At 45.4% G+C, this 12863-nt stretch overlaps 1 protein-coding gene across 4 annotated transcripts in view; it reads right to left on the bottom strand.

Moving 5' to 3' along the window:
• Nucleotides 1-12863, bottom strand: part of DLC1 (DLC1 Rho GTPase activating protein) — a 366141-nt gene that overhangs the window by 33560 nt on the left and 319718 nt on the right. For all 4 annotated transcript variants that reach the window (XM_084877009.1, XM_084877011.1, XM_084877010.1 and 1 more), the window contains one exon: nt 3097-3168. In XM_084877009.1, coding sequence (XP_084733135.1) covers nt 3097-3168 — 72 coding nt within the window. The remainder of the gene's footprint in view (nt 1-3096; nt 3169-12863) is intronic.

The raw sequence follows: 12863 nt of genomic DNA, 5'->3' as shown, positions 1-12863 counted from the left end.
TAGCAGAACTGTAAAGCAGAAAGGGAGAAACAGTTGGAAGACTTAAGAAAACCAATGGAAGACAGAAAATTTATATATATATAAATTTATTTATATATATATATATTATATAAAATCTTAAAAAAAAAAAAAAGGAATTGGAGATGCCCACTGAAATGGGGGAGCAGTAGAAGGTTTTATACAATCTAACAATAAAAGAATTCTGAATCCATCTTCCTGGGAAAAGCATACGTTCAGTCTGGGCTACAATACGGTAGACCAGGCATTGTAACTTAGGGCATGAATGGACTTAGCCGAGTGAGCGAGAGAAAAGAAATCATCTCTAGGGTCTCGGCCCAATTTGCTCCTGGGAAGCCCCCGTTCTCCACCCAACTCCATGTTCCTCCTTCAAGGCAACCTGCTGATCCTGTTTAGCACCATCGCCTTTAGCACCATTGGCCTGGACTCATGAGGTCTGGCTCATGTATTATAGAAGGCTGGCAGTGACCTCTAGCTCCAGCGAAGAGAACGCTCCCATTGCTACAGGAACCAGCCTGCTATCTTATTATCCGAGAAGGAGAGAAGAACTAAAGTGCTGTTTTAAAATAACTGTTAATTGTGAGAAGGGTTCACCATGAAAACAAGTTTAAGTGACATCATTTCCAATGAATCTTTTAGAGATTTTTGGCTCCTGGTGGCTAACTGTCTCACTGCATCTCCTTCCTTCTTCATTAATGAAAAAGGCGTATTTTTTAAATATGTGAATCAACCAAAACTATGTTTGCTCTATGAGAGTCTGACAATCCCTTCAAGTTCTTCTTTGAGGTTTGAACTGTCTTGTTTTTGTAGGACAGGTAGCACCCAGCAGTGCCAGGCACCCTTGTTGATGCTGAGTTAACACGAGCTGCTCGGTCAGCTGGCGGGGTGGCTGGCCGGCTGGTAAGTGAGTAAAGGAGAGAGAGACTCCTAGGGTGGCCATCGCAGTAGTATTACGGTGGGAAGAAGTCCTGGGAGTCATTTTATTCACTCTCCGTTTAGGAACCACTTCATTATTCACCCAGCCTCTGCTTGAAAATCACTCGTAAAATGGAGTCCACCCACTCACAACTGTCATTCTCTTTAAACGACTAAATACAGAGAATGATAAAACTGTCATCTAAACGAACAGCCTCTTCTCATTCGCTGTGCAGGGCACACCGCACCCCCACGGGGCGGCCGGAGGCTGAGGGTGACGGAGACTCGAGGGAATCCGGGTCCTTGTCCTCAGCAGCCCAGGGCGCTGAATAGAGAACGGAGCAGTAAAACTTCAGCCCAGATCCTAGTTACTTTTAAAAAGGCCCAGTTTTCTTCATTAAAGAATTGAATGGCTAGAAGGAATAATATAAAAAATGAAACCTCAAAAAAGTGAAAAGCCTAATCACAAACTGCAACACAAGCTTGAGAGGTTTAGCATAAAGAGCTCTTTTTTAAAAAAAAAAATATATATATATATTTTTTATTGATTTTGTACAGAGAGGAAGGGAGAGAGATAGAAAGTTAGAAACATCGATGAGAGTCATCGATCAGCCGCCTCTTGCACACCCCCTACTGGGGATATGTCCGCAACCAAGGTATATGCCCTTGACCGGAATTGAACCCAGGACCTTTCAGTCCCCAAGCCGACACTCTATCGCTCTATCCATTGAGCCAAACCGGTTTGGGCATAAAGAGCTCTTAACAAGCCATAAAGAAAAGCACAGTCAACTCAGGAGGAAAACAGGCAACAGACTACAGAAGAGTCAACATCTGGCCAGATGCTATGGAAACATGTGCCCTGTATCATCAAGGATGAGGGAAATGGAAGTGAAACTCTGTAAGGTATTCTATACCCAGTTGATTGACAAACATTAAAGTCTGACAATATTAAGTGTTGAGAATACAATCGGCACATTTTTTTAAAACCTGCCTTATCCAATCAAATACCTATTGTCTCTATTACCCAGTCATCTCACCCTGAGAAATACATGTGAGGTAAGTTACTGCACATGTACAAGGGTACCACAAGAAGGCATAAGAATGTTTGAAACATTACAATTTATAAAAGGAAGACAGAAAAACCAAAATGCCCAGAGGAGTGAGCATACAAATAAACTGTGCTCCAGTCACACAATGGATGTTACACAACAGTGACAGCAGAATAAGGACACAGTCCAGGGGCACCCAGACTGGAAGAATCTTAATATAAGATGTAAAAATATCAAATTCTACAAGTTTACATAGAGCACACGACCCTTTTGGTAAAGGAAAACAAGTTTATAAAAAAATATATTTTAGGAAAGTACAATAAAACTACATAAAAGGAAAAGCAAAAAAACAAAAAACAAAACAAAACAGGTTTCATTTAGGAAGACGGTGATTTTGGGTAGGGGAGCGGCAGAGGGAGAGCACGTGGTTGTGTTATTATCAAGATCCCATGCCGAAACCTGTTTGGCTCAGTGGATAGAGAGTCAGCCTCCGGGCTGAAAGGTCCCGGGTTCGATTCCAGTCAAGGACATGTACCTGGGTTGCGGGCACATCCCCAGTAGGAGGTGTGCAGGAGGCAGCTGATCGATCTTTTTCTCTCATCAATGTTTCTAACTCTCTATCCCTCTCCTTTCCTCTCTGTAAAAAAATCAATAAAATATATTTAAAAAAAAAAGATCCTAGCTTTTTCTTTGAGTGGCGGGAGTCTTCAGTGCTTGCTACATTGTGTTTTTTGTTTGTTTGTTTTTGTTTTTTTAATGATGGAAATAGCCAAGTATATAAGAAACTATCTGAAAGTAAATAACAGATCAATGATAATTATGAACCAAGAATAAGATTATGCTAACATTCATATATATATATATATATATATATATATATATATATATATATATATATATATTGATTTTAGAGAATAAGGGAGAGGGAGAGAGAACCATCAATGATGAAAGAGAATCACTGATTGGCTGCCTCTTGCACACCCCCTACTGGGGACTGAGACTGCACAGAATTGAACCTGGGACCCTTCAGTCCGCAGGCCGATGCTCTATCCACTGAACCAAACCGACTAGGGCTATGCTAACATTTTTTTTACAAATGGTGTTTCCGGCTCACCTTCATAAAGCTGTGCATACTGGGGGAAACCCGTTGCCCGTAGCCAATCACAAGCTTCTTTGGCTTCAATTTCTGCAACAAAACAGAAAACAAAGAAGTTAAGTCCTATGTACCTCAGCATGCTTCTTCTTCCTTAATAAGCTCTGATATAGTTCTACAAGCAAAACATGCATGTCTGTTGGTAACAACTAAGGCCCCAAGTCCCCTTAAGTCAAGTGACTTAAAACGTTGTGCATCTTTCCAGACTTTTAGAAATGCATATAACTATCCATCTTTCCTTAAAAAAAGGAGGTCCCGGCACTAGGTTACCCTGTGCTGCTTCTGCTCCGGTCATTAATGATGATGGCCGAACTGGGTTTACTTTTCACATCAACAGAAGGTCACCAGATACATCTGACACCCGGAAGAGTTCCAGCCTGACCTTCAGCCTGACCTTCAGCCACCTGACAGGATGCACACGAAGCCCCAGGCTCTGGGGCCCCAGTCTTCAGAGGCAGTTACAGGAGGCCCGGGCTGTCAGGTGGCTGGGGGGCATTAATCCAACAAACCCCACAATCCCGGGAGGGTGACAGGCCCAACAAGGCTTTTATTCCCCCGTGACTAACATCTCGTAGAATGTAGATACGCTTGGATAAACAGAAAGGCCAAGTGCAACTGACGCATTACTCTGTTCCAACTCATTCCAGGACGTGGTCACAGCTCTGTCAAGACTGACTCACATAGGAGAGGTCAGGGCACATTCGTGAGCTTCTCTGCTCGCACAACAAACATTCTTTTAAAACAAACAAACACATTTGTATTGATTTCAGAGAGAGGAAGGGAGAGGGAGAGAGAGAAATATCAATGATGACAATCATTGAACCCAGACTTCCTGGTTCTTCATGGGTCCAAGCTCAACCACTGAGCTATACTGACCAGACACTATTCTTTAAAAAAAATGTTTTAATTTATTTTTTTAGAGAGAGAGTGAAGAGGGAGAGAGAAACATCAATGAGAGAGTACACGGATAGGCTGCCTTATGCATGCCCCATACTGGGGATTTAGTCCGAAATAAGGAAAGGTAATGATGACCGCTTAAATTCATGAAAGCAGATAGGAATGTCCTTACTGAGCAGTCCAAAAGGAAAAGCAACTTGCTATCTTCTCATGAGTGAGTTAGTGCCCAGCTACCAACAACTACGGTAGTAGAGTGGTAAATCGACATGGCAGAGTTTACTTCCATGAGTCTTTTATTATAAAAGCAGCAGCATCAAACTCCAGATTCAGGGCTGAATTGGGGATGAAGGATAACGGGACATAGACTCAATGTTTGCACCGCATGGAAGAACAAATAGAATTGTCCAATGGGAATTATCTGGGTTTAACTTTTTTTTTTTTTTTTTTTGTATTTATACCCGTATCTTGTCTCAGAAAGAAATTAAGAAAGCTTTAAATAAAATCATAAAATAAACATTTTTCTAGAAAACGATACTGCTGGGAAAATATACGGTGTCCTAAGAAAACGCACACATACTTTTCTGTAGATCCTATTGTAATAATTTTGAAAACGAAGTGCATTTTAGTAAACACCGCCTTTGTAATTATTCAAAGCACATCTACATTTTTTGGGACACCCTACAGTAGCTCAACATTTTATTTTAAAGAATGAGCAAATCACCTTTTCTCTATCTCCATGAGATAGACATGGAAAGAAAGAGGAGCTGTTTGTTTTTAGAAAATATTTTGAATAACTCAGTTTCTGACTATTTAGAGATTATTTCTGCGGAACAGATTGTCAGACATGAGACAACAGATTGTTAAAAAAAAAAAAAAAAGTAAATGTTCTTGTTTTCTTAATATTTCAAGTGGTGAGTGACTAGAAATTCTCAATGGCCAGGTTTTTGGGCTGTGTTCAGACATGACACCAGGTCAGAGTATGCACATACACACACACACACACACACACACACACACACCAGCCTTCATGAGACACCGCTCACCAGCCAACACTGCCACTTGTTTAGAGCATGTTCCCAATGTCCTTATTAAAATGGCTTTACGCCAAGAGGCACGAAAGATAAAAGGTACCGTTTTTCTAAAAAAAAAAAACAAAAATAAAAAAATCTTGACATGTATTTATATACTCGTAATGCCTTACAAATTACAGAGTGTTGTCACATATATTGCTCGCTGAAGGACCCATGTGATTTCGGGAACTCATAAATGCCTACTGCTGTCTCGCCACTCTCTTATTCACTTTCCATCGCTGAGAGAATGAAAAGCTCCCAAATGGCCAAAAAACCGATCCAGAAAAGTCGGTGCCTAGATGGTCGCTCTCCTCAGAGCCACTTAGTTAGGAAAAGGCGATGTGAGCAGGTGGATTTGCCTCCCCAGCAGAAAGCGGAATGAAAGGCTTACAGCGGTGAGAGGGCAGCACGCTCCAGAACTGCAGGGCCAGTGGTTCTGCCCTTCCTTCTCCTTCCCCTCCAATGGATGACAACCTGTCTTTCTTTTAGACATGAAACCATGGGAAATAGATAAGCCAGTATCTACTTTACACCGAAAAATGTCCCTGTATGAAAAGTTAGGCTGCTTATCAAATGGGAACTTAACCTGCTGTTTCTGTAGAAATCAGGGGGGAAAATAGGTAAGCATTGTAAAAAGTTGTCACTGTTTTGTAAACGAAGACTAGTTCATTGATTTCACTCTCACCCCTTTCCAATGACCACCAAGAGGAAATGGTAGTCATCCAATAGAAGCACTGAGTTTTTTAAAATAAAAGTTTTCTAGCGGGGCTGGTGTGGCTCAGTGGTTGAGCACCAACCCAGGAAGTAGGAGGTCACTGGTTTGGGAGGCCACATGCCTGGGTTGCAGGCTCCATACCCAGGAGAGGGTGCACAGAGGAGACAGCTGATTGATGATGTTCTCTCTCATCAATGTTTCCATCTCTCTATCCCTCTCCCTAAAAATCAATAAAAACATTTTTTTTTAAAAATAAAAAATAAAAATTTTACTCAATAGGAAATGAACTAATGTCTACATCCAAGTCAGATTGGGAAAACCCTTTCTCATCTCACCCCCCTGACCCAGGCAGGCCATCACTTTCACTTTTGTCTCCAAACTAAAACTCTAGGTCCGTCTCCAACTCTCTCCTCTCTGAGGATCCATCCAACCCTGGGCTCATCAAATTTCCCAAGTTACGGTTTTGATCTTGCCTCGAAACGGACTTCCTGGAACTCCACTGCTGAGAAAAGCAAGTCTAAACACCTCCGTGCGGCTGCCAAGGCTCTTCATGTGGCATCCAACCGAATTTCCCAGCGCCCCGGCCGCCTCAGTGTCCCGGCCAAAGTAAACTGGGTGCTCTCCTTCCCACACATCGCCGGGACTGCTCTGGCCTGAACTGCTTTCCCAGCCTCTCAAGGTCAACGGTCACTCGTCCTTCCAGGCTAAGCCCAAATGCCGCCTCCTCCAGGCAGTCTTCCCAGATCAGGTGCCTCTCCACAATTGTATCAATTAGCCAACTTTTCCTGAGTGCATATTACCTGCCAGGCCCCTCCCTAAGCACGTAATGCCTATTAATTCATACTCCTCAGGCTGACTCTAACACATGGATTACCAGTATAATCCCCCAAGAAACGCAGAGGGTCACGGGACAAATGGTTAAAAATCGGGACGGTCCCGCCAAAAGCGGGATGGCTGGTCACCTTATCCAAGACAGACAAATAGGGAAATAACCAGTTCTTAAAAAACGAGCTTTCTTTCATTCAGATGCCATCATAGGACAGAGAAACTAAGACATCCAGAAATGAACAGGAGAGGTTCTACCCTTAAAAAAATATATCTAGCCGAAACCGGTTTGGCTCAGTGGATAGAGCGTCGGTCTGCGGACTGAAAGGCCCCGGGTTCGATTCCGGTCAAGGGCATGTACCTTGGTTGCGGGCACATCCCCGGTGGGGAGGGGGGTGTGTATGCAGGAGGTCGATGTTTATCTCTCAACAATGTTTCTAGCTCTCTATCCCTCTCCCTCCTCTCTGTAAAAAATCAATAAAATATATTTTAAAAAAGCCGAAACCGGTTTGGCTCAATGGATAGAGCGTCGGCTTGGGGACTGAAGGGTCCCGGGTTTGATTCCGGTCAAGGGCATGTACTTTGGTTGCGGGCATATCTCCAGTAGGGGGTGTGCAAGAGGCAGCTGATCGATGACTCTCATTGATGTTTCTAACTCTCTATCTCTCTCCCTTCCTCTCTGTAAAAAATCAATAAAATATATTTAAAGAAATATATTAAAAATATATATATATATCTATAACAAGAAACACTCAAACTGTTAAAGAAAACCATGTCCACTCTTCATCGCTTCAATCGCAGGTACTGCCCCCGGCCTGGATCTCCCCACCGGGCAATGGATGTGAGTGGTGTGTGTGTGTGTGAAAACTCTAAGGACGTTTTAAAAAACATTCCCCACCGGGCGCAAATGCCATCAGAAACCCAAAACACAATGGGAATACAATGTCACTTTTGTACCTGGTTTTCTCTAAGCAAACAACGGACAAATGTGGTTGAGGAGGAAACAGGAAATTTGGGTTGGAAGCAGCTTTCGTGGCCAGTGGTGGGAGATGAATGAGGCCCCTTTGTGTGTGGCTGGGAACCAGCGGGCCATATTTGCACATTTCCTGGCCCGATGGGGTGACCCCGTCTTCCCCTTCCCCCTCGATTTCTGTAAGCAAGGCTGAAATTCCCCAACCCCGTCATCATTCTGTCAAACCCGCTGCTCTGAGCAGGTTGAGCAACAGCGACTGAGTGGAAGCAGGAAGTGACTACTGCCCTGGCTGGTTTGGCTCAGTGGCCACAGCACTGATGGAAGGGTCCCGGGTTCGATTCCCATCAAGGGGAAGTACCTTGGTTGCAGGCTGGATCCCTGGCCCTGGTCCGAGTGCATGCGGGAGACAGCCAATTGATGTGTCTCTCTCACATCAATGTTTCTCTCCCTCTGTCTCTCCTCCTCCCTTGTACTTTTTCTAAAAACCAATGGAAAAATACCCTTGGGCAGGGATTAACAAAAAGTAAAGTAAACCTTCTGTTTGCGGTCTTCACTGCGGGCACTCTCAGGTTCCCTGACTCCTTTAACAACATGCTATTTACCCCTCAACCAGGGCTCAAGGCTGCCTGAATTTCTCCCTTAAACAAAAGCCTAAGAAATAGGAGAACTAATTCAGACTAAGAACTATGACTTGAAGCCTTTTCTCTTTGCAATTAATAAACACAAATGTCAAACACACACAAATGCCGCTGACTGGCTATCAGGAGTTACCTATGTAAAGTGGATTTAGGTGGGCCAAGTCAGATAGCAATATTTACATATTAATATCTATTAAACGCTAGTGTTACATAATCCAAGCAAAGACTTGGACTGGCCACCAGAAGCATTCCTGCCCTCACGGACGTGCCTGAAAGAATGCCAAAGCTGTGCGGATTCTGAAAGCAGCCCGTGAGGAAGCTTCTGGAAGACCTGCTGATGCTAGAACTCCGTTTCTAAGGCCATCTGGCCCCAGAGCAGCTGACTCAAAGACACTGTGCAATGGAAGTGGGGCCAGTCTTCACTCCCCCTTCGCTCAGGATTTATTCACTGAACCTCTAAGCAAGCTGAGTCCGCTGCCAGCTCTGCTCAGGGACCATCAGAGAGGCAGGAAGCCAAATGGGAAGGTAATTCCCCACTGAGTGGTGGTGGTCTGGCAATCCTCTACTGAGGACCAGTTGGTTTCCCGAGAGCTGTGAACAGGCCACGTGTTGGTTAGGTCCCAAGTGACTGTACAGGCAGCACCCAGAGTCACCAAGCCACAGTCCTAATGGCCGTGTGCCCTGGTCTGGGCCTCCTTACTACCCTCGCCTGTCACCCCCTCCCCCTCAGGCTGAGTGACCCACCTTTACTGGCCTCTTCTCACCTCCCCCCCCCCCCCCCCCCCCCGTAAGCTCTGCTATATATGTATATCCCATGTGAGGTATATAGCAGTTGCTCAATAAGTAAACATGACACGATAAATATGCTACAATACGAATTTTGTTCCAGTAAAATGGTCTTCACTTCTCTGACCAGGATGCACCATAAGAACTACATTTTACACTGTAACCTTGTACACGCATGTACGCAGGTAACGTGTATAAATATATGCGTGCCTTCATGGAGAAAAGCACACTGTGTAGGTACACACACATGTCAACTTGAACTAAGTTTCACCAAGTAACATGGTAAGTGATGCAGTCTTACGTGTTTTTCTATTTTATTTTGAACATGTTGTTACCCACCAAAGCAACCAACTGGAAATACATTATTTTCACAGAAAAAAGAAAAAAGGGAAGAAAAGCAAAGATAGGTTGGAAGGAATGAAGGAAGAGAGGAAAAGACAGACAGGAAGGAAGGAAGGAAGGAAGGAAGGAAGGAAGGAAGGAAGGAAAAGAGGGAGGAAGAAAGAGAGGAAGGAAGGGAGGGAGGGAGGAAGGAAGGAAAGGAGGGAGGAAGAAAGAGAGGAAGGAAGGGAGGAAGGAAGGAAAGGAGGGAGGAAGAAAGAGAGGAAGGAGGGGAGGGAGGGAGGAAGGAAGGAAAGGAGGGAGGAAGAAAGAGAGGAAGGAAGGGAGGAAGGAAGGAAAGGAGGGAGGAAGAAAGAGAGGAAGGAAGGGAGGGAGGGAGGAAGGAAGGAAAGGAGGGAGGAAGAAAGAGAGGAAGGAGGGGAGGGAGGGAGGGAGGGAGGGAGGAAGGGAGGAAGGGAGGGAGGAAGGGAGGGAGGAAGGACTTGTGTACAGTACAGAGGAGAATGTGATGTGACACAGGAGAGACCTCTATGAATTCAGAGGTGGGGCGGGGGGAGAGTGGGTTAAGACTGGCTGGTGGGAGAAGAGGTTGGGAGTGGAGACAGAATGAGCGAGGTGGAGAGATGGGGAAGCTCGCGTGTTTGTGAGGGAGTGGTAAACAGCTGGAGTTCGGTAACCCAGCAAAGGGGGGGATGAAGTGGGAAGTCGATGTAAGCACCTTATCACCTGGGCAACCAATGAGCAGCCAGCTCCACTTCCTCAGGTGGGAAATGGCTTTGCATCTGAGCCTCCCGAACTCTTTCTAATAATCCATGTAGAAAGGGAGGAAAGCATACCCTCGCAGGCCAGGAACACTGGCCCCGGAAAGAATCCATTGTTCAGTTAAGCGGCTTTAAGAAAATAATCCCTCTGGCCCCACTTCCTCCTCTGTAAACCTGGGGTTGCCAGAGGCTTTGCAAATCCCCGGGGTTTCAGTCTGAGGTTTCCTCTATGCTCAGTCCCCCTTCTCACCGACAGCCCAAAGAACAGGCTTCATTCCCACTGTCAGTCCCCAGATTCACTCTCCGTGTGACAAACACATTCTCCTTCCTCCCAAACATCAGCACAAGAGCACTGCGTTCAGCCCCGATTCCGTCAATTCCCTTCTAAAGCACGAACCGAACCGATTCTTAGAGCAAGAACTGGAAGTTTGGGGGAGTTTTCTCTTTAAGTTTTTTCTTTCTTTCTTTTCCTGTTTGAAGTTTGAAGGAGCTATGTTGCTTTCTAGTAAAAAAAAAAAAAAAGTTCCTAGAAATAATCTAAAAAGGGGGGAGAAGAAGGACCCACTTTCCCCAAGGATGTGATGACAACTAATAAATAGCTTCACCCTGAAAGAAGGGAAGCCTGGGAGGCGGGCCCTGCCAGCCGGTACCTGGGACTGAGCATTCAGTGTGACACTCGGCAGAATTAAATCGTGTGACATTCCCGTTGGGGATCGTTTCATTCCAGCGTCTGCAAGATACTGTTTTTAACTCGGACCAGCGGGAGGCAAGTAGCCGCCACACAAACACACATGCTCTTCCCTGGCCAGGCAAGCAGCTCAGCACTCAATGGAGCCCATGCAAGACCCGGCTTTATCAGGCGCGCCAGACCTGAGCCGATCCAATGACTTCCAGGAACAGAAACTTATCTCCCAACGCATCGAAGCTGGCACCTACCACCCAGCACAAAGAGGTCCAACTGAAACAGAAAATAAACTGTTAAGGAAATGAATTCTGCATCGTCACCTCTTTCGATGTCATTCCGATCTGGGGCAGATGGAAATGATGCGTTTACACACGCGAGCACGTACACACGTTTGTAGTATATTCTGTATCAAATACTGATGGCGTTTCCAACCATGCATTGCTAAGAAAAATAGTCTGAGGTACCTCTTAAAATACGAAGCCCTTTTAAAGAGGATAGCTGCACAGATTAAGAAGGCAATCGGGAGAAACGATCTAAATAATTCTTTGAAGGGCCCTTATTATTCAAGCTTCTCTTTTGTGTGTGTGTAAAGGGATGCATCTGTGTTAAGATTATATAGTCCATTTCCTTTCTGGTTTAAGGCAAAATACCTTGTTACAAATCTAAAGTAACCCTACCATCTCCACATCATTAAAGGCCGGCAAGCACATCAATTCTTCCTTTTAACATGTTAACAAGCTAATCCGACTAAGGTCCCACCCACCTACCTGCCCCCAATCTTTGGGTTTTGCCCTAAATTCTCGGGTGGTATATAGCACAGGAAATAGAAAATACTGGGCAAATTGTACTGCTACAAAACTCCGTAAATTAGAAATAAAGGGAATTATATTTCAGATAATCCTGACACAGAGGAAAAAAAGAAAACCACGAATCAAATAAAAAGCCAAGCTGCTTTATCGAACAGCTGTGAAAAGAAAACAACACGGTAGATAGTGGTCAATCTAAGCCATCTCTGGCCGTGTCTGTCTAACCTCACACAGGTGATGCTGTTCCATCGGACTGTTTTGTGCCAAAAAGTATTTCCAAAGGTATTACTGTCTTTTAAGAATTATTTTCAGCTGAAACCGGTTTGGCTCAGTGGATAGAGCGTCGGTCTGCGGACTGAAAGGTCCCGGGTTCGATTCCAGTCAAGGGCACGTACCTTGGTTGCGGGCACATCCCCGGTGGGGGGTGTGCAGGAGGCAGCTGATGGATGTTTCTCTCTCATCGATGTTTCTAGCTCTCTATCCCTCTCCTCTCCCTTCCTCTCTGTGAAAAATCAATAAAATATATTTTAAAAAAAGAATTATTTTCATCAAAATTACTTATTACCCCTTAACACACATAGCATCTAATGGTGAAAACTTGGTTCAGGTGCCCCTCTCTAGCTTAGGGACCCTCTGGTCTGATAACGGAAACGTTTTCCCTAGAACACATGAAGGGCCCCCTGCTGCTGCTATTCCCGCTCTGTTGACACACCCCACAGGAAGGGGCATGGAGTTCCATTGAATTCGCAGGTGACCTTGGCCTAGTCCCTGAACTTCCCCCCTTCTCAGCAGGGAGGGGGCGATGTTTTTCCAGGCTGCTCGGCGGAGTCCTGGAATTTCCCACGCAGTGACTTTCACAAACACAAGGACCAGGCAGGATCCCCTTTTCCACACGGGCCAGTTTGAAAAGGAAAGGTGCGTGGGGATGCCCCTTAGGAGGAGGCCACGGTTTCCCCAGGCGCCGGAGGGAGGGATGGTTTCAGGATTTCAGCATCTTCTGTCGACGTCACCAGCTGGAGGTGACAGAAGGCAGCAGCGGGCCCAGCGGGGGCCACAGGCCCCTTCCCCCTCCCCGGCTTCCTGAGCGCGGCCCGGAGACAGGCTCCAGCCTCGGGTGTGGAAAACTTTTGTCCCCAGACATCCTCCAGGGATCCGCAAGAAGGAAGGCGCCTCGCTGACAGCCAGGAAGTGGCCTCCCTCCGGTCCTCTCCGCAGACGCTGGGAGGCGGG

The sequence above is a fragment of the Pipistrellus hanaki genome, assembly GCF_964339955.1.
Source record: "Pipistrellus hanaki genome assembly, chromosome: 3".
Classification (NCBI taxonomy): Eukaryota; Metazoa; Chordata; class Mammalia; order Chiroptera; family Vespertilionidae; genus Pipistrellus; species Pipistrellus hanaki.
Note: the sequence above shows the minus strand (reverse complement) of the source record. Positions and strands in the feature narration are given on the sequence as shown.